The sequence below is a fragment of the Augochlora pura genome, chromosome 10 (genome assembly GCF_028453695.1).
Source record: "Augochlora pura isolate Apur16 chromosome 10, APUR_v2.2.1, whole genome shotgun sequence".
Lineage (NCBI taxonomy): Eukaryota > Metazoa > Arthropoda > Insecta > Hymenoptera > Halictidae > Augochlora > Augochlora pura.
This window is the reverse complement of record NC_135781.1, coordinates 16,338,733-16,358,215: the sequence shown is the minus strand read 5'-3', so window position 1 is coordinate 16,358,215 and position 19,483 is coordinate 16,338,733. Positions and strand designations below refer to the sequence as shown.

At 35.5% G+C, this 19,483-nt stretch overlaps 4 protein-coding genes and 1 long non-coding RNA gene across 8 annotated transcripts in view; 3 read left to right on the top strand and 2 right to left on the bottom strand.

Moving 5' to 3' along the window:
• Positions 1-12,451, top strand: part of Kank (KN motif and ankyrin repeat domain-containing protein 2 kank) — a 111,002-nt gene extending 98,551 nt beyond the window's left edge. For all 4 annotated transcript variants that reach the window (XM_078192417.1, XM_078192418.1, XM_078192419.1 and 1 more), the window contains 6 exons: positions 3,223-3,341; positions 3,450-3,530; positions 5,404-5,634; positions 7,458-8,713; positions 9,825-10,422; positions 10,493-12,451. In XM_078192417.1, coding sequence (XP_078048543.1) covers positions 3,223-3,341; positions 3,450-3,530; positions 5,404-5,634; positions 7,458-8,713; positions 9,825-10,422; positions 10,493-10,939 — 2,732 coding nt within the window. In that variant the 3' untranslated portion in view covers positions 10,940-12,451. The remainder of the gene's footprint in view (positions 1-3,222; positions 3,342-3,449; positions 3,531-5,403; positions 5,635-7,457; positions 8,714-9,824; positions 10,423-10,492) is intronic.
• LOC144475960 (uncharacterized) lies at positions 11,637-12,918 on the bottom strand. The gene is made up of 2 exons (XR_013494942.1): positions 12,755-12,918; positions 11,637-12,638 (listed from the first exon to the last, which is right to left on the bottom strand). It is a non-coding gene; the product is annotated as an uncharacterized LOC144475960 (long non-coding RNA).
• Positions 12,824-13,862, top strand: Bet1 (blocked early in transport 1). Its single transcript, XM_078192423.1, has 4 exons — positions 12,824-12,930; positions 13,296-13,349; positions 13,431-13,600; positions 13,673-13,862. The coding sequence occupies exons 2-4, from the start codon at positions 13,331-13,333 to the stop codon at positions 13,829-13,831; spliced, it is 348 nt and encodes a 115-aa protein (XP_078048549.1). The 5' UTR covers positions 12,824-12,930; positions 13,296-13,330; the 3' UTR covers positions 13,832-13,862.
• A 1,956-nt stretch (positions 13,863-15,818) lies between these two features.
• On the top strand, positions 15,819-17,251 carry LOC144475722 (putative ribosome production factor 1). Its single transcript, XM_078191907.1, has 3 exons — positions 15,819-16,485; positions 16,628-16,892; positions 16,997-17,251. The coding sequence occupies exons 1-3, from the start codon at positions 15,912-15,914 to the stop codon at positions 17,172-17,174; spliced, it is 1,017 nt and encodes a 338-aa protein (XP_078048033.1). The 5' UTR covers positions 15,819-15,911; the 3' UTR covers positions 17,175-17,251.
• LOC144475721 (tRNA (guanine(6)-N(2))-methyltransferase THUMP3) lies at positions 17,225-19,184 on the bottom strand. The gene is made up of 7 exons (XM_078191906.1): positions 19,056-19,184; positions 18,868-18,980; positions 18,304-18,766; positions 18,063-18,241; positions 17,800-17,979; positions 17,592-17,729; positions 17,225-17,527 (listed from the first exon to the last, which is right to left on the bottom strand). Exons 1-7 carry the CDS (start codon positions 19,147-19,149, stop codon positions 17,363-17,365), a joined length of 1,332 nt encoding a protein of 443 aa, XP_078048032.1. The 5' UTR covers positions 19,150-19,184; the 3' UTR covers positions 17,225-17,362.
• Positions 19,185-19,483: the final 299 nt, after the last annotated feature.

Sequence of the window (19,483 nt, the reverse complement as noted above, 5' to 3'; positions counted from 1 at the left end):
AAGTTAGTTAATGAATGTGCGCACTCGCGTAAGCAACCTTCGTTTATGCCACTCGGAGAACCGTAGACAGAGTGTTGCATTAAATTTAGAAAATCATTAATCTCCTTTATGAAAGGTCTCGTGACCCAACGCAATGTGTCCGTGCGAATTACATCATGTTCGCGTTTATTCCTGGCTACGCGCCTTTATGTGTTTTTAGATCAGGCTTGTCCATCTATAATTTCGTTTATACATTGTCTCCGCGCACGGGATGGTTCGCGGTTCATCCGCTAAAAAGTGAATTGTCTGAATAAAAAATATTGCATTTCAGACTCGAATGGAATTTTTCGTCTTTTCTGGCCTGCAAATTACTGTAAAAAGACCGTAATATTTTAAGAACTTAAATTGCTTGGTAATGTTCCTAAAAACCCTGGCCGAGAACGTGGAAAGCTGTGTGAGCATTATAGATGTACCTGTGCGTGTGTGTATGAAGGAAGAGAAGAGGCGTACAGTGAACTCAGAAAATCACGATCGTTAATATTTCCACTAAACTGTTTCTTCGATATTAATGCAAAACAGATAGTTATAGCATCTGCATCAATACTAATTAAAAATAAACTATACATAATAAAAATTAAAAATAGGAAAACATAAATTACGAAGCAATTAATTTGCATATTAATTATTGTCACGCCTATATATAGATGACTTAACAGTTTATCCAAATTCTAAGTTGTTATACTAATGTAATGGAACAAATTTGACCAAATTCGAAAAGTTTGCAACTTTTTAATCCGATTAAAAATCATCTATAGCTATTGCAGAAAACAGAAGTCAATTATAAACACATTTCACTTTTTCATAATCTTAATAGATTATGACTAATACAATAATATATCAATTTAAACAATTTTTATGATTTCATAATCCATCCATTTTTATTATAAATGAGTAATTATTTCTCCAAATAAATAATTTCCCAGAATTTATGGTCTTTGGTTAGGTGACCAGTGATAATAACTAGCTTTCTGCAACGACTGTATGTGCGTGCAAGTAAAATTTAACTAGCCGAGATATTTCAGTTTTTGTTCCGGCAGCTCCTTTTTGTACACAGAGTGGAGACACGTGTGCAGGCTCGTTACGGAACAGTCGGGTAATTAACATGTTAAAAGTTGACCGCAAGTACTACGCGTACCGCAGTTTTCGCATGCTAGCGAACTCTTTGACGATTCGCCGAGCCCGTTAATTCGTGTCACGACACCGTCGAATAGACGCAAAACGGTATGCGATACGTCTTCACGTTTTTTCATTGTCTCGTAATTCAACCAGCCCATCCAATGCCGTAACACAGTAAAAGCCACTTACGCAAGAATCAATTTAAAAAATTGAATGGCCGCAGGTGAACGCAGCTTGCGTAACGAGACTGCGCGACGAACCGTTGGGAGGCATTGTTCGCGAGGGTTGCTCAGGAAACGTTACTTGGTGGTGATCAAGACTTTGAATTCGCATCAAACTTGCGTTTCAGTCGAACCTTCTCCAAACTAAAAAGTCACCAAATCATTCTATATCTTTATTTTATTTTGCATTTCTATTGCATATCTATCGGTTCTCGTTCACTTTCATGCCATATATTTTCTTGTCATCGACATTTAACCCCTAAATTTCAATAATCATAATGTCAGTTAATATCAGTGTCAGTCGTGTCAATTATCGCAAATCCCCTTTTTCTACCAAGAAATGATAACAGGCGGAAGATTTTAATTATTATAACTGTGATGATAATGATATGGCAAAGAGTTCCACCCCGTATTGTTGTGCAGCGGAACCAATTATATCTGCAATCATTAATTAACATCGATTGAATCCTATAACTGTACGTTTCAACTGCAAGTAATTTTCATGTGAAAACATTACGTATATTCCATACATTATTTTAATTTAGCGAGAACTCCATTACTTAATCATAATTATACATACAGGGTGGGTCGCATAATATCTTTATGAGAAATATCTACTCAGTCGTTATGATAAAAGGAGTTATTTTCCAAGATCATAACTTAATAATTAAGTGATCAATGTATGATTACTTAACGGAATCTTATAAAAATGTAAATATAAAAAAACATGTCCATCATATAAAAATCTTTCTTGTGACGATTAGCTGAAGATTTTTTCGGAGATGCAAATTTCCAGTGAAAATATATAAGGTGACTCACCCAGTACGTACATGTAAAAGCATGTACGCAGGAAATGAAATATTTTCAATGCGCCAAAATGGTCCAAATTAATTGAATATTACGAACGTTCATTACCACAATTAAATGTTGATCGCGCCTCCAGCATTATATCACTGGCAAACAATGAACGAAAAACATCGAGACCGTGTACAAGCCCGTCTTCATTTCTATCGATCGCGAAGATATTTCTTTGCGTATGAATATTCATTTATTCTTCAAACAACAGCTACCCAAGTCGCGTTCAAATATTTGCATGTATTTATGCCTTGAGCCGAGCGTATTACCGCGTTAAAATACACTTTAATAGGGAAATATGAAGTTGATACAACGGTCAGTTTATTGAAAGCTTAATGAAATAGTATCAGTTATTTATCAGAAATTCAGATTTGAATCCGAACGATATTGAAATATTTATCTCATCCCCACGGAATTTTCGTGCATTGACAATCGTTTGATGCCTTTCGCATAAATTATGCTGGTTCATCGAAACGTCCGTATCTTTTAATTACCAATTAAATTATGTTTACGTAATTTCGTTCAGCTTACATCAAACAATTTTTCTATTCCTTCGTGCAGACAGAATCTCATTCATCAGATATACATGATCGAAATTAATATAAATCATATGTCGACTGAAAGATAATCTCTACGATAACGAAACCTTCATCTTAAATTCACTAAAATTACTTAACGTTGGTATACAAATCTGTTATTGCTTATTTGTAAAGTAATGATAATTTAATATTCATGGAATAGTAAGAAGTAAAAAGTTAAAACTAGCAATAGAAATATCTAATTGCTCTTTATCCTAAATAATATACTGCGTATGTAAACAAAATATGTAGTACTAAGATCTTTTTTGTTCTTAAAACAGTGTCCATTATAAAACTTAAATCAATTAGGTCACATTGGATTTACGTCTAAAAAATTCGAGCCATAGACTTTCGCAAATCAACTGAACCCAATGTTTTCTCATAAATTAATTTTGTTTATAAAAAATGCCCAGATGGAACGAATGCGGCCACACCGATACAGAACAACAACACGCAGCTCGAGCACCCAGGTGACTTTGACAATGCGAGCGTTGGCAGCGGGAACTCGAACCTCAGTACGGGCGCGCTACAGGTAAACGCGAGCAACAAGTACCGACAAATTGAATCGGAAGACAATAATCCCGGGAAACGTAAACGCGGAGAATAACCGAAGACGATGGCGTATGTGTGTGTTTTCCAGAACATCAGGGAACAGATGGCGGCCTCTTTGGAACGAATGAAAGAGCTGGAGGAACAGGTCAAGGCGATTCCCATGCTACAGGTAAACGTAACCGCCGACGATTTCGCGCGGCGAATCGGTTTAACGTTTTCTTGTCGCAAATCCATCGCATGAGTCACGCGTACATATTCATTCCATTGCGATACTTCCGACAGGAAAGTCTAATTGCGATCCAAACGTAATTCATCGTGATGTTCTCTCAAGACTGAATAAAATTATTACATTATTATTAAACGAAATAACGTGATTTTTGAGAATTTTTTCTGAGAAAGATCATAGACATTTTCAAAAACAGATATTTCAATACCTTGTTTGCTGCGTGTAAAAGAAATTCGATAATTTTCTTTGAAATAATAATTTAATTAATTATTGTTTTTCAACAGTTTTTTTTATGAAATTCTCAAATGTTTTGTCTTCAATTTCGAAATAATGATCAAAGACTGGTATATACTGTTTATTACAAGTGCATATATTGTATAACATATAGTAAATTTCTGTTATTGTTAAATCTTAAGGAATGCTAATTAGACCCGACCTCTTTAATGCGTTTCATACACTAACTGTTTATTTCAATAACTGCCTCCATTAATTTCCATCAAGAATTGTTCAAAAGGTCATCCGCAGAAATATCTATTCAAAGACAAAATGAAATAGTCATAATAATGCAATAATTATAGGAGAAATGATTTGCTTCGTTAGATAAATTTCGCAATGAAATTAAACAAAAGAAGATAACCCTGTAAAAATCCATCCTTGTTTTATTATCAACGAGCATATAAAAGTTCGCTTATCTATTCAACACTGACACTTATAACAATAGTACATGGTTTATTAAAGTAACGCAGAACTTCAGTTATAAAGATTTTGCTTTATAGCTTGTTAAAAAAAGACACATACATATGATAGGGCGCACGATATTAATTTATTAAAAACAAAAACTCGCGAATCTGACTCGTTTCTTTTTTTAGCAAAATAGACTGTCATTTTATCAATTTTCACTAGCAATTATTCTCGGCGTACGGTAGAGTAAGAACATTTGAAGAACATCTGTTTGTATACATAGCACACACAAAAACAAGTAGAGTATATAACAGGATGAGAATCGTTACTGTCGCGCAACAGAGACAGCGTTCGGAAATCATCAATACGGAACGACTTTATTCGACTGTAACCCGCATACGTGATTGATTTGTGTGGAATGTCTGAGGAAATATATTCTACTGGAAGTTGGCATTCCGTGATATACAATTTGATAGTGTGGTATCTTATCTGCGCATTACTATATTTCCTGGTAAGTGTCTCCAATGCACAAAACAAATCAACGTTTCGATTTAGTTTCCCTAGCTTTTTCGTTTCATTCCTAACCTACCCAAAAGGTTCTAACAAAGCAATGACCTAAAGTTTACGAAGCCGTCTCTTTGCTGCGTCAATCACGCGGAACACAATGCTATCTGTGACACTAACTACTTTTTCCTCCAAGCGAAAGGTCATGTTTTTAATTAAACAAGGTACACACATCAGAAAGAATGCTTCCAAAGAAGAAATTGATTCCTACTGTCGCAGACCCCTCAACTCCGTTTCGCCTCAGTTCCTCGAAACGGAGCAGCAAATATGCAAATTCACTAAAACGTTTCACTAACAAGTGCACCAAACTTCTGTGTCGCAGAAACATCTCGTGCAGCAACGGCTGCAGCCGCAGTGTTAATAAAAGCTCCGTAGATAAGCAAACAATAACCGCGAGCCGTCTTTGCACAAGTATTTAACAAGAACAGAAACAACCAATTGGCATAGTTACCCGATGCAATCCTGAGAATCATCGTCGCCATCGAGTCTTATCTGAGTCGTCGCATAGCCGATCGTTCAAAACGATCTCGCGTCTCATCTCTTTTTCTCTGCTTTCACATGGTCGCCGCAGGTGCAAGTGTCGGTGCTGAAAGAGGAGAAACGAAATCTCCTGCGACAAGTGGACGAGCTCAGCAAGACGAATTCCCGCAACGACACGTTGCACAGGCACCGGAGCCAGTCGTTCTCCGAACAGCGGGTGTCCCAGCGAAATCTGAAGAACGCCACCGTCCCGACGCCGACCAGAGACATGGGAACGATGTGCGGCGTCATGACACGGGACGTCGGCGTCTCGCACCAGCAGGTAATACCCGCCGGCACCGTTTCCGGTACCGTCGTTTTATCGCCGAGTTTCCATCTGCTTTTGAACCTCCCGCGGGTGAAACGTGCGGAACGGCCTGAGAATCCCGGTTCCATCGAACCGAGACAGATTTACATAGTTCACGGGTAGGGGAGGGGAAGTATAGGAGCTATAATTACCGAAGAAATCGGCGAATTAGCATCGACCAAATGAGAAAGTCTGCTCGTCAACCCTCGATGTAATATCGAGTTAAATTAGTGATTAAGATTTCAGATTGAGTACTAAAAATGGGTATTAATTCCTTTCAATCCGTTTGACAGGAACAGTTAACATAAATATTTAGATTCAACGAATATATCTTAGCTATTATAAATATTGTTGGGAGGAAAAGAGATTAAGGACGAGAATAACAATTTGGCTTTGGATTACGATTACACAAAAACTACCTGATAGTATGTAATCATGATATTTTCAGTTTACAATGATTAATGTTTAAAATATTAACGAAAAATGCAGACTGAATAAATTGTTACAATTATCTCGTATTTCGGGGTAGTTGTAACACGACACGGGGATGATCGTAACAAGATATATTTTTTTAAACTGTTTACTAAATCGAATCACGGTAAATATTGAAATAATTGAGTAAGTACAATAAAAATAAACATAAATTTTTGTAATGATAGGTTATTCTTATGTTTTAACGAATGTCAAATTTTTGATATCTAAATGCTCAGAATAGTTAAATGGCGACCTGTTTTTCATTTAAAAAATTACCACAATAAAAGCCATTGTCTGCATATGAAAGAATTGCAATTTTATACTAAAAAAAAAATTGCTTTAGAATATCGAAATATCATTTTAACTACTATATGGATCAGTTGCATATTTATACAATTTAAATAACAATGTATATGTTGAAGTAATAATTTTGTTTAATATATCAAAAATTTATTATTCACAAATATTAAATTTATAAATTAATTATTTACAATGTTACTCAAAGTGAGACGTAAAAATCTTTATGTATTTTTCAATTTCATTTTGAATAATCATCAGAAAGTAACAAATTATGCAAGGAATACAATGCCTTGTTGGAAGAAATAAATCGAAATAATATTCAATTTTTAATGCAGAGTTCACATAGTTAGCTAATTGAGTCTTAACTGTACCTGCGAATTCGCTGCATTCGCTGCTCCATTAACCATTGTTGAATAAAAAGTTCTCCACGCATAGTCTCGATGACGATCTCGTCGCAATACGTTAGAACGGCAACCGTTGAAAAACGAGAAGACTTTCTCACAAACTCGGTGAATTTATTTTACATAAGTCACGGGAAACTTTGAAACGAAATTCGCCGCAGCGGAGGAAGTTGCGTTGAATCTCTAGCAAAAGAGACGTTGCATTCGAAATCGTAGTGGACGACAATATTAGCTTCTTGAGACACAAAGTTAAAGACCGTTTAAAGCATGCGAGATTTTCCTCGGTTGGTCTCGTAGCGTGATAAACGAGCGTCGCATGTTCATGCAAATTCGGACTTTTTTTAGATTCTCAGAACGCGAGTGAAGTAGAAATTTCTAATTTAGAGGGGAAAGAAATTTCTAACTAGAATGGGGTAAAACTTCGTTAAACCTTTCCTGAGATGTTTATCTGGCTTTTAATTAATCCTCTCGCGTGTACTGTGCATTTGGCTTCTCTAGTGATAAAGACTTTCATCAGATTCGACAACCGAGTACGTGAACTACTTCTGCACTCGCGAGCAATAATTATTCATTTCCCACCAACTACAATAACAGCCGAGTAACATGGTATCGTTATATGATCAGGTTCGAACCCGAGACGTCGGCATGATAACGAGTACCCCGATAAAACGACCACTGCAAAGGAGTCGATTGCAAATCGAGGAAATTATGCCTGAAGTAACAAACAATAGCTCGTTGATACGCGACGGGTCGTCGTCGAGCCTGGATAAGTTTTTCTCAAACGACTACACCCGGGACAGCTGGAAATCGACATTGACCCGTAGCCAACTAATATACGACGAGATCGTACCGGAAGCAAAGATGGTGATGGATCGTTTGAGACGGAGCCCACTTCAAACCGAATCGATACCGCCGACCAGTCCGAAACTCGCCAGAGACGCGAAGAAGTTTCGCGACATTGGTATTAACACGAGGGACAGACTGAAAGACCTCGTCTACAGCCAGTTCGTGATCGAGGACATCGCACCGGAAGCGAAGAAAGAAACCAGGAAACGATCCTACGGGACGTCCACCGATCTGACGATGAAAGACGTGCTGACGAAAGAGGACGTCGCGGTGATCGTCGACGATGCTCTCAGAATATACAAGAGCACGCTGATCAAGGACACCGTTTCCAGGGGATGCCAGTGCACGCCGGAACCGCCGAAAGTCATTGAGAAGCGGGACCAATTCGCGCAGGTGACGGAACCGTACAAAATGAGGGCGAACGTGGGGGTGACGGTGAAGCCGCGAATGTCCGACATTGGGATCGAGGTCAGGACTGGTCCCGGGACGAGGACCATTGCTGTTGGTCCGGATCCTATGGCCACGCAGCCTATATCCCTGCACTCGATGAACTCGAGGAGCTATTCGTTCAATTACGGTGACACCAAGGTGAAGAGGAAAGCCACCAGGTCGGTGAGCGTGATGGTCGACGATCTCGTTAGAACGACCGTGAAGAGCACCGACACTTCCGGTTTGGCGCCTAAGAAAAGGGAGTTCGGTACATCGCCAATTAAAAAAAAGTTCACGGACGTCTCTGTCGGTGAGTCGGTGAGACCACCACACATCTCCATCACGTGCGCGGCGAATTATTGCGACAACTGTAAGGAAACTATCAAGAGCTTGGCGAAGCAGATCATAAACAACGCAGAGAATAATATGAATCATCAGAACACGAATCTCGTCTCGAGGATACCCAGACCGTCTCATATATCCTTGAACAACTCGATGGATCAGAGAAGACAGTTCAAGAGGCAGGATACGTATACAAAGATACCGTCCGTTGGTGTGATCAGATACGATTCCGATAACAAGGAGCAGTATGAGAATAGCAATCGGTGAGTAATACATTATTTTACCTCTTGGGAGAAGTAATTACTAAAAAATAGTAGGCACCCTTTTAGTTTCAATCTTCGTAATTTATTTTTCTAATTATTAAATCTTGTCGAAGCAAGTAGAAAGATAAAGTTTAATTATGTGAAACGAAATCGCTCGTGATTAATCGATTACGATTGCTAGCGCTAGATTTAATAGAATCATTTCATATACCGAATTTTGAAACTAAAGTACAGTTTACTAGTAATTACTAATTAGTTAAAAAATTTTTAAATGATTTTTAAGTTTTGGAAATTCTTTGATGTGACCTACTTTCTTATGAGAGCGTACTTTTTGTCTTACTATCTAAATCGTCTCGTAAGGTATTATTAAAACTCCACAATTATGTTTATAAAAGTGAAAAGTACGAATTATTCCACTATATTAACAACAGTCATCGTTAGTCGAATAATTAGGAATAGTACTATAAAAGTATCTACGAAATGTCATTGGGCTTGAAATATGTACTGTATGTTTTCATACCAGTATTTTTTACATATGCAGTACTTTCTATAAATCCAGTTATTAAAAATGAATTTAATAATTATGTATGGTCAGTCGATAAACGCGGGGAAAGGATAGGGTACGCCATCTGTCACTGGCAAGCCGAGAGACACGAGGGGTGGTTTAGTAAAGTCACGATCAATGTATCACATGCTCAATGACAGGCGCATGTCGGGGGGTTGTTAGCATTTCGGACTCCATGGTTGCGCGTCGGATGCGTCATAAGTGTTTTCGGAGTGGTGCGCAGAGGTCAGATTGTAAATATCAGCCGAGAGGTCAGTGACAGAGAAAGTGTACCCTAAATCTGTTACAATCACGATATGGTGAACGAGTAACCGCGTGTACGATCTAGACAGATCGATGCTGCAACAGTGGCAACAACAACAACAGCCTGCCCGTTTCGTTCGCGATACCGAGCTCACCGAAGTATCGTCTGCTCGTTTCGTTGAAAAAGGGTAAATTTTTTCCAAAATAAATTCCGGAAACAGTAAAATATTTGAGTGTTGAATTCAGATAAATAACGTTGTTTGTAATATAGATAAATGGATCTCCTATTTTTTTTGTTTCTAGTATTCAACAATTGCAAGGGGAGAAGAGGAAAGATGAAAAATCACAAGAGATCTACATGGCGGAGAAGCAAACAGACATTGATGAAAAACACGAACTTCCAGAGTCTGCATTGTTCCAACCCATTCAAGAGAAACCTAGAAAGAAGGTTGAACCTTCTAAGGAAATGCTGGCTGCCATGAAGGTTCTGAATGATAGTCTTAAAAAGTCACCCAGCAAGAACATCTCCCACCAGATGAAAAATGCCATCAACATCATTCAGCAAGAGTGGTTCAAAATCTCTAGCACAGTAAACGCGAATCCCTTAGAAGTAGAAGATTACCTAGACTGTTTCGAGGAATGCTCCAGTACTTTGTTGGAGTACATCGTTAACATGACTGACTCTAGTGGAAATACTGCAATGCATTATGCAGTTTCTCATGGAAACTTTGATGTTGTGTCCATCCTTCTAGATTCTAAAGTCTGCGATATTAATAGAGCAAATGTGGCTGGCTACACAGCTGTAATGTTGGCAGCGCTAGCAGAGGTCAGGAATTCTACTCATGAATCTGTGGCAAACAGATTGTTCCAGCTAGCTGATGTGAATATTCGAGCAAAATTGGTAAGAATCATGTATAAGCATTGTTTACTGTGAAACTAAACAGCCAGTAAAACAATTGTATCTTTTACAGCATGGCCAAACTGCCTTGATGTTGGCAGTGTCCCATGGTCGCAAAGACATGACTCAACTGCTCCTGGATGCAGGCGCAGCAGTTAACATTCAAGACGAAGACGGCAGTACAGCTTTAATGTGCGCAGCTGAACACGGACATACCGACATCGTGCGATTGTTACTTGCACACCCAGACTGTGATCCATCGATCGTCGACATAGACGGCAGTTCCGCTCTGAAAATCGCGTTAGAAGCGGGCAATCGTGACATCGGCGTGTTACTGTACGCCCACGAACGTGTGAACAGAGGAACGAGTCCATATTCGTCAATGAGACGGAGTAGGAGAGGGTCAAAACCAACAACGCCGACTGGTCCCTCTCCTTCGGCTCCGGTTAGTCCAGCTCCATCCCGTAGACTTCATTCATCAACTGCTTCATTGAACTCCTCCAAATATTCTGCTAAATAATTCGCGAACTTTGTTGGAAGACCTTCATTGACATTTATTCATACCAACAGATTATATACACATTGACTTCACACGCGTATCATGCAATCCAACAATAATACAATCGGCGTCTCGTGTTTCCTATATTTATTGCTAATCATGTTTTTTAGTTTGTATTGTCGATTACAATATTTTAAGACGCTAACCGCCGCATAAACGATCATATTCTTGCCTAACGGTTCATTAGCCTCCGACACATGCGTTTTTAATTTAAGATGACCAATTAACTGCTCAACTTTGTATACAATTATTCGAGGGAAGTTTGAACGTGTCGTTTTTGTAACGCAAGTCTATAGAATGGACTCTCACAAGAAGCGTTGTTTCGCGTCAGATGGGACTCACGCAAAATGAAACTTATTTCTAGGTGCTAACAGAGTAATGAACCTGTATTGTTGATAGATTGTTACGGTAATGTCAGTAACGTGGAGCTTCGGTAATGCAACGGACACATTCAAAATTTGATTCTTAACTCTAGAAACTGTGTGTGAAAGTACAAAAATAATTTCGTATATAGAACGAGTCACAGTACGAGAATCAAGTAACGTCTTCCAACATCATTCTGTGGCATTAAACATTCCAAATCGTCAACAATCCGAATTTCTGATCACAGAAACGTTCTCTTACATTTCATGGCTACGCATTCGAATTTCAGGCCTAATTTCCGTCAAGCCCTGGGGATCAAACTGTCGGTAGAATAATTGTGTACTGATATACATAGAAAGACATAATTACATGTAACGGCTACATGGTGCACAAAACGCGACGTAAGCGACTCATGTTGAATTTATATACGAGAAACATTCTTAGAACTTATCGATTGTCGTTCGATGTTGAAGTAGAAATGTTATATACGTGAAAGTATAAATAAATATAGTATCCGTGGATCATGATGTAAAATATCGAAGGACGTACGAGGAAAATAGAGCTAAATAAGTTTTAACACGTGTTGAAATTTGTTCAGGGTACGAGTTTTATATAGTATCACGAAAAATGTAATTTCTTTTTCATTCCCCGTTTATGCGTGTCACCTTCGTCCTAGGAATTGGTATATGTAAAAAGATTTTTAACGTTGAACGTTTCTTAATAGGGTTGTGAATATCTAGACGTAACGAATGTATTTAAGTTCAACATCAAAGATTTAGGTTAACGTTATAATGAGTATTCCTATCGTTAAGAATCTATATTAATGTTAAGTGGCGGATTATATATGTATATGTGTATATATATACATATATATATACATATATATATGTTAATTACATATATGTATATATATATTATCTCAAAGATAGCACTGAATCAAGTAAAAATAGAATCGTAGGGAACTAGAAAGTAGAGAACTACTTTTCATTGTTTGTGCCTTTATATTTAACATATAATTGATAATAAACTCGAGGGAAAACAATATGAAATAATTGTATTGTAATTTATGAAGAGTCGATGTAAACAATATATAACAAATCAGACTTCACAGTCATGGTCTATGTCATTATAAATTCCCTAATCCATAATAAATGTTATTAAATAATTAAGTGAAATGTATTATTCTTACCCTCTGATGAATATTTGCAGATATAGAGAGTAGTTCAACATCCTTATAAACACGAACTATTTTAAAGACAAATTTTTTCTTCATCAATAATTTCCCACATTTACTTTTCTGAAATACGTTAGAAACATCATAAATGATACCTATGATATTTAAATGATTACATATAACGTGATTGTATTGATTTATGTTAAAAATAGTTTCGATAATTTAAATTTCTTCCATACCTTGCAAAAAAGAGCGCGTGTAGAAGCATTTGAAATTTGCACGAATACTGGAAGAAATTGGCAATTGGCAATGTTGGCAGCCGTGGCTACACATCACATCGTGACGTTGACGTGTAGTATAATTGTTGCTTGTATGTGCATTATCCGATCACCTCATTGACAGCTCTTTCTACACGGTTTGTATTCTTATTTCGATAAAAATTATGTTAAAAAAATAATTGATGTAATTGTTAGAATAAATTTCCTGGAGTATTTAAAAATGGTAATCAGTGAACTAACATATTAAATTTTATATATTTCATTTTTGAATACAAAATAATTTCATCTGTTTTTAAAAGTTTGGTGAAGTTTACCCATATTTTACAATATTATTTAAATATCTCATAAAGTTAGTTTGTAATAAAGATATAATATCCCACGAATATTGCAAGAAAACGAATAGGAACAGCCAATACATTATTTATTAATAATTTATGCTACAACTTTTTAAAGATTTTATACTCCTAATGAATAATTAAATACTCATTTTTTATCGTTGTAGGGTTAATATAAACAACCGTCAAAATTGAGAATAAAATGCGTAGAACTCATTCGAGTAAGTTGAAAAATGGAGAATGTAACTTTCACAGTAGTGAACTATAATTACTTGAATTTAACAGTGTGGACTTTATACCAGGTTATGCTTACGAGCCATTACCAACAGCATCAACATCGAGCCACAATGGCTTGGAAGATGAAAATGAAAGGATGACAGATCATTTAAAAGATAAGATTCATGCTCTAAAATCATTATCAATTGACATCGGAAATGAAGTTCAATACCAAGACAAAATGCTTCGTGGAATGGTAAGTTTTTTCATAAATAAATGTTCATCATTTCTGTACAGATATGTTTAATTATCTTTCTTATTATTACAGGATGAAGATTTTGAAAGAACAAGCGGTTCATTAATAGGATCAGTTGCACGTGTACTACGTTTATCCAAAGGGAGTCACCATTATTATATTATGTATTTATTCCTATTCTCTATACTTGTCTTTTTTGTATTATGGATAGTATTGAAATTCATCAATTGAAAATATTAGGGATGGAAAAACATTTGAGAGACATCGTCATTCCTACATTATTATACATATACATATAATAATATTGAACTATGACATCTAATCCTTGCATAAGGATCAAAACTACTTTTAGTTTACTTATAAGCTGTACAGTTAGAAGTAATGTTGGGTTTTATGTATAAATTATTATCTTCATTGGCTACTCCTAAGTGTACATAAAGTATATGGAACTGTAAAAAGTTATTAAGCTTACTACACTAGAAATATTGTGTGTAAAATTTCACACGTGTACAGATCTATATAAACAAATATATTTTAATTAAAATGAGTTTTTATAAAATTTCAAATCATCCTTGTTGTCATTTACTGTATTTTTACCCTGCCAAGTCGTGTGCAGGCATTCCAAAAAGAAAAACAAACAGAAGAATCAATAAGCTACATTTGAATCTCTTGTACTACAGAAGTTTAAGTATAAAATTGAGTAAAAAACGTTTAATTCTTAACAATTATTAAGTCCCACGCTTTAAAATGCCTAAATTGTTACTACTCTTATAACTACATGTATGTAGACGCAAACAGTTAAAACTTTTTACCAGAGTCATCAACAGGTGATAATTATGAGGTTTACAGTAATGGGTTCTACTCCTGCACAGTTTCAGGCCACAGCTCGATCCGTTAACGAGGGTTAGTATAGAAATTTTCTTTGCTCTGATTTGTTGATGATTTACTGGTGGAACAGTTCTGTCGTCATAGTCAAAGAAAAAGAGGAAAAATAACGAATGAGTAAGCAACATAAAATCAGCAGAATTACATGTGGTACAAGTCACACCGACGAACTATGTAGCTTGTCTCACTCTACAGTCTTGTGGTCTTACTCTTTTCGCGCATTCATTCGGTCGGCGCTGCATCAGAAGCACGCGGCGCCAAATTCAAATGTTAAGAAGCTTCAAGTAATAAAATCTGTTTCCTCATAAGATTCTCGAAAACATATTTACGAAGTCTAGTTTTGCGTCTATTTATTATTTAAAAGGTCCATTTTACACCAACACTACCTTACAGCCAATAAGTTCTTTGTAATTATCGATTTCGAATTAGTTATAGAACGATCGAAGTTTCTTCCGATACACAACTGATTGGAAATTGAAAATTACTTCGATTGTCCGAGTCTCACTACGTGGAGGATACTGTGACTGGAGACTCGACAAGGAAGTCAGAACAAAACCAGAATTCGTTATGACACCCTTTCTTACAACAACAAGTTTTATTTATTTACTAATGCCTTAATAAATAACGTCTTAATATGTATCACCACGCCTTAATATTTAACGCAATGCGTCAATAAATAACGCAGCACCTTAATAAATAACGCGACATATTCGTGCGAACGTCCTAGTTAATAATTGCGTGTGTCTAACTAAGAATCGTCGTTGTAAGGAAGAGAACCATAACGTCTATCAATTTCGTTCTGAATCCCCGTCGAATCTTTACAGCAGTAATTTCCTCGTGGTGAGGCATGGCGAAAGCCAATTGTAATATATTTTGTGTAATACCAAACTAATAGTTGTAAATTAGAAAATCCTTTTTAGTATTGTAAAGCAGAGTATAAGATTGCAGAAAATGTATTGTACGCTTTTTAAATGAAGTGTGTGGATTTATGTATTTGTTTCTTCTTACTCTTGTCTTATCATAAATGATATTATTATGCAACGTTTCAATTTATATGAATTTAATTGTGCTCCTTAATAAGAATATGGTGATATGTATTATGGTTGAACATGTTAGAAAGTACAAGTTGAATATCGCGCCCAGTGTTTCAGATGGAACACCAGGCAAACGGATGCGCCAAAAGTGTGAGACCGCAACACGGATAAGTGAGGCAGCCTAGGTTCTCGTCCGTGTGGACATTTACGCATAGAGCCTGCTGCTTTCGTTCTATCTCTCTCGATCATCTCCTGCTCTCTTTCTAAATCAGTTGCGCGAAGTTGAATGCGCATGAAAACTTATAACGTTACAATCACGTGTAGTGCATAGGGCTTGCACATGACATGAAAGTATAATTTTAAATACGTATTGATTTTCAAAGTGTGCTAAAATGAAGTTGAAAAACTTAAAGGTAAATCCTTTGAGCCGTTTGCACGCAGAAGACAATGAAGCAACTCCGAGTACATCGGGTACCACTCAGACGGCAGAGGTTAGTTTGCCATCTGACAGCAACTTTAATCATATAAAATGTAAAGCAGTACGATATAAAAAATGTCAAAAATTGTTAAAAGAAAAAATTAAAGCTAAGAAAGAAGCTAAGAAAAAGCGAATTCAAGAAGGAGCACCAAAACAAGTACCGCACACTATTGAAAGTTTGAGGGAGAAAGATGAGACCATTATTACTGGAGATCTTGATGATGAAGGAAACGAAGAACTCAAAATCGATTTTGAACATGACGAATTTTCATCTTATTATAAACACTTATACGAGCCCAAAGTGTTGATTACTTATTGCGACAACCCAACAAGAAAGACTAGAATTTTTGGTAGAGAAATGACAAGAATTATACCAAACTCTACTTCTTTATATAGAAATAGATCTGGAGTTAAAAAAATGGTAAAGAGTGCTATTGCCAAGGATTTCACTGATATTATTGTTATTAATGAAGATCAGTGCAAACCAAGTATCCTTTTTGCATATTTAAATTGTTATCCTAAGTACAGATCAATTATTCCAGTCAAGTAATACCCAACTTGTGTTATGTTAATATTCGAACAGCTTCACTACCTACATAAGTGTGTAATTTTCTTTATCCAGTTACTTAGATGGTATGTTAGTCATTCATTTACCAGATGGGCCAACAGCATACTTCAAACTTAGCAATGTCAAAATAACTCCAGAATTGAAACGTAGTCACAAAGAAATTACACGACATAGACCAGAAGTTATTTTAAATAATTTTACTACCCGCTTGGGTTATACAATTGGTAGAATGTTAGGAGCACTATTTCATTTTGAACCTCAGTTTAAAGGGAGAAGGGTTGTCACATTTCATAATCAGAGGGATTATATATTTTTCAGACATCATAGGTAAGATTTATTCTTTATGAAAATATTTAAACCAATAAGCATAATTATTGATCATTTTCTATTATCATAAAGATCAAAGAATCCAATTTGTACACATGTTTTAGGTATCAATTTGATTTACAAAAAGGAAAACCTAGATTGAGAGAGTTAGGACCAAGATTTACCTTAAAACTCAGATATTTGCAACATGGAACCTTTGATACCAAATATGGAGAATATGAATGGCTTATACAAGGCCGAAGACATGATATGGAAACAAGTAGAAGAAAATTCTTCTTATGAGCTCCATTATTTAATATAAATATGTCTAAGGAAGTGCGCTTTATTGTCTTAATAATGTCAATAAAGTTTTTATAAGAAATATAAAAATTTCGATTTATTATAAACTCTTACGAACTTTTGTAACAAAAATATTAAATGCTTGTATATAATTTATATACATATACTTTAATAGCAGCATGTACAAACCCCTATGTTCCACTGTTTGTGAATTTAATAGGCTTACTAGTTTTGGGTTTATATAACTCGGGAAGTACATCAGTCCTTTTCATGACATAAACAGCAGCATGTAGACCACCTATATTTACGCCTAACATTTTTGATACCCAAAACAGATCACCAGCAGTTTGTAAGGCCTGCAAAAGAAGTGTTAACATAACTTTTTACATAGATTTTATTTCCTTTAACTCTAGAACATACCATATTAAAGCTGCGTCTGTCGTAAGTAAGTAAAACTGCTCTACCTGTTGATCTTTTCAGGATTCGTCCTAATTCTATTAAAAATTGTTTATACAGTATTCTGTTATCTACCATGCGGCCACTTCGTTTTCCAAATGGCTGTAACAAATACTAATGAACTAAACAAATAATGTATAAATGAGATCTTTTAAATATAGAATATAATTACCATGTCTGAAACGACAATATCAACATATGAGTCTTTAAGTGGTAAATGTGATGCATTCCAAGATATTAAATCAATTTTACACTCTGAGGCTGATGCATCAATGTTAGATTTTGTCCTAGTTACTGCTTTTATATGATTGTCACCACCAATAACATACGATTGAGAGTAGACTAACGTCGCCTAAAATATTTAGTACCAAAATGTTTTAATATTATAATGAATATATAGAGATAAATACAAATTGTTTAAATCTTTTTATCAACCTCTATTGGGATAGAACCTCCACCACACATTGGGTCAACTATTATTTCACCCAGTTTAGGTTGAGCTAACTGTAATAAATTATAACATACAGTTGCTCTAAGAGTAGTTGGTCCAAAAAATATTATATTTCTACGATGTTTTGATTCATGAGTAACACGTAAATGTGTTACAAGTTCATCTACAATTAATATATTTATTACATCCTGCCATAAAACTGATCTTGTGGTTATATTGACTTACCATAAGTCAATTTGCAAAGTATTTCCAAGTAAAATGTAGACAAATCTACTAGCCAACAGTATTTATCCTGTAATTCTCCTCCAATAGTTCTCGCAGCATCTCCTGATTCAAATGTGTGTTTACCAGTTCTTTCACATGTTACCCTGTATCTTAAAATTTCATCTGTTTTAGTTTCTGATGGGTCTTGACCTCTTTTTCTACCTCTATTTGTTGCGACTGTGTCAAGTGTATTTGAGAGTTTACGAGCTTTTTCTGCCATATTGTAATCTTCAAGAGTTGGATATATTTTTCCTTGAAATCCAGTTACACATTTCCAAGCATTCAAACCTTTTTCTAATTTCATATCATTATGCACAGAATTTTTAAGTAATTGAAGATCAGTCTCTTTATCAGATTCATTGAACTTAAACTTCCTTACATCTGCAACTATAAATATATTGTCTATTGATCTCAACTCCTGGACCTATAATTATCAATTTGATATTAGGATAACAAATATTTGAAATATAGTATACAGTATTTTTTTAAAGATTAAATATTGCTGAATGAGAAAAAGGTAAGTACTTGTGCAAATTGATCCTGATATATATTAAAGAAAATTTTTCCACGCTCTTTAACGATTTTGATATCTTTATTCAATTTTTCTTTGCATTCGTCTACTGCCTGCCACTCGAATCCTGAAAATGAAACATAATAGAGGTTACTTTGAAGGACCATGTGTTTAAATATTAAAGCAAAAATATTATATTTACCTGTATCCACAGTCGTTGATACTGTAAAGACATTATCATTTTGTAATGATTCTGTGAACAATCTTTGCACATCAGTCTCATTATTTGCGTCCATTTCAAACGTTGATACTTTTAGATGGTATGTACTTATTTCAGCTGAATAACCACGTGGTTGTGCACGTGGGTAATGTCAAACTAGTGTTTTGCGTATCTTATCATTCTTGATATTTAATAAGAATAATTTAATCACAATTACATTTAGAAAGTTAATTATCAATTTCATATTTGATTGATTTATATCTATAACATATTTTAAAATGTAAATGCTCAGTATTTATTTAATGCAAGATTTATGTTGAAAATAGATTATATTTTTATACACATATTCAATATCAAACGATTCGCACACTTTATTCTTCAATTCTTCTATTTGTTCTAATAATATACCT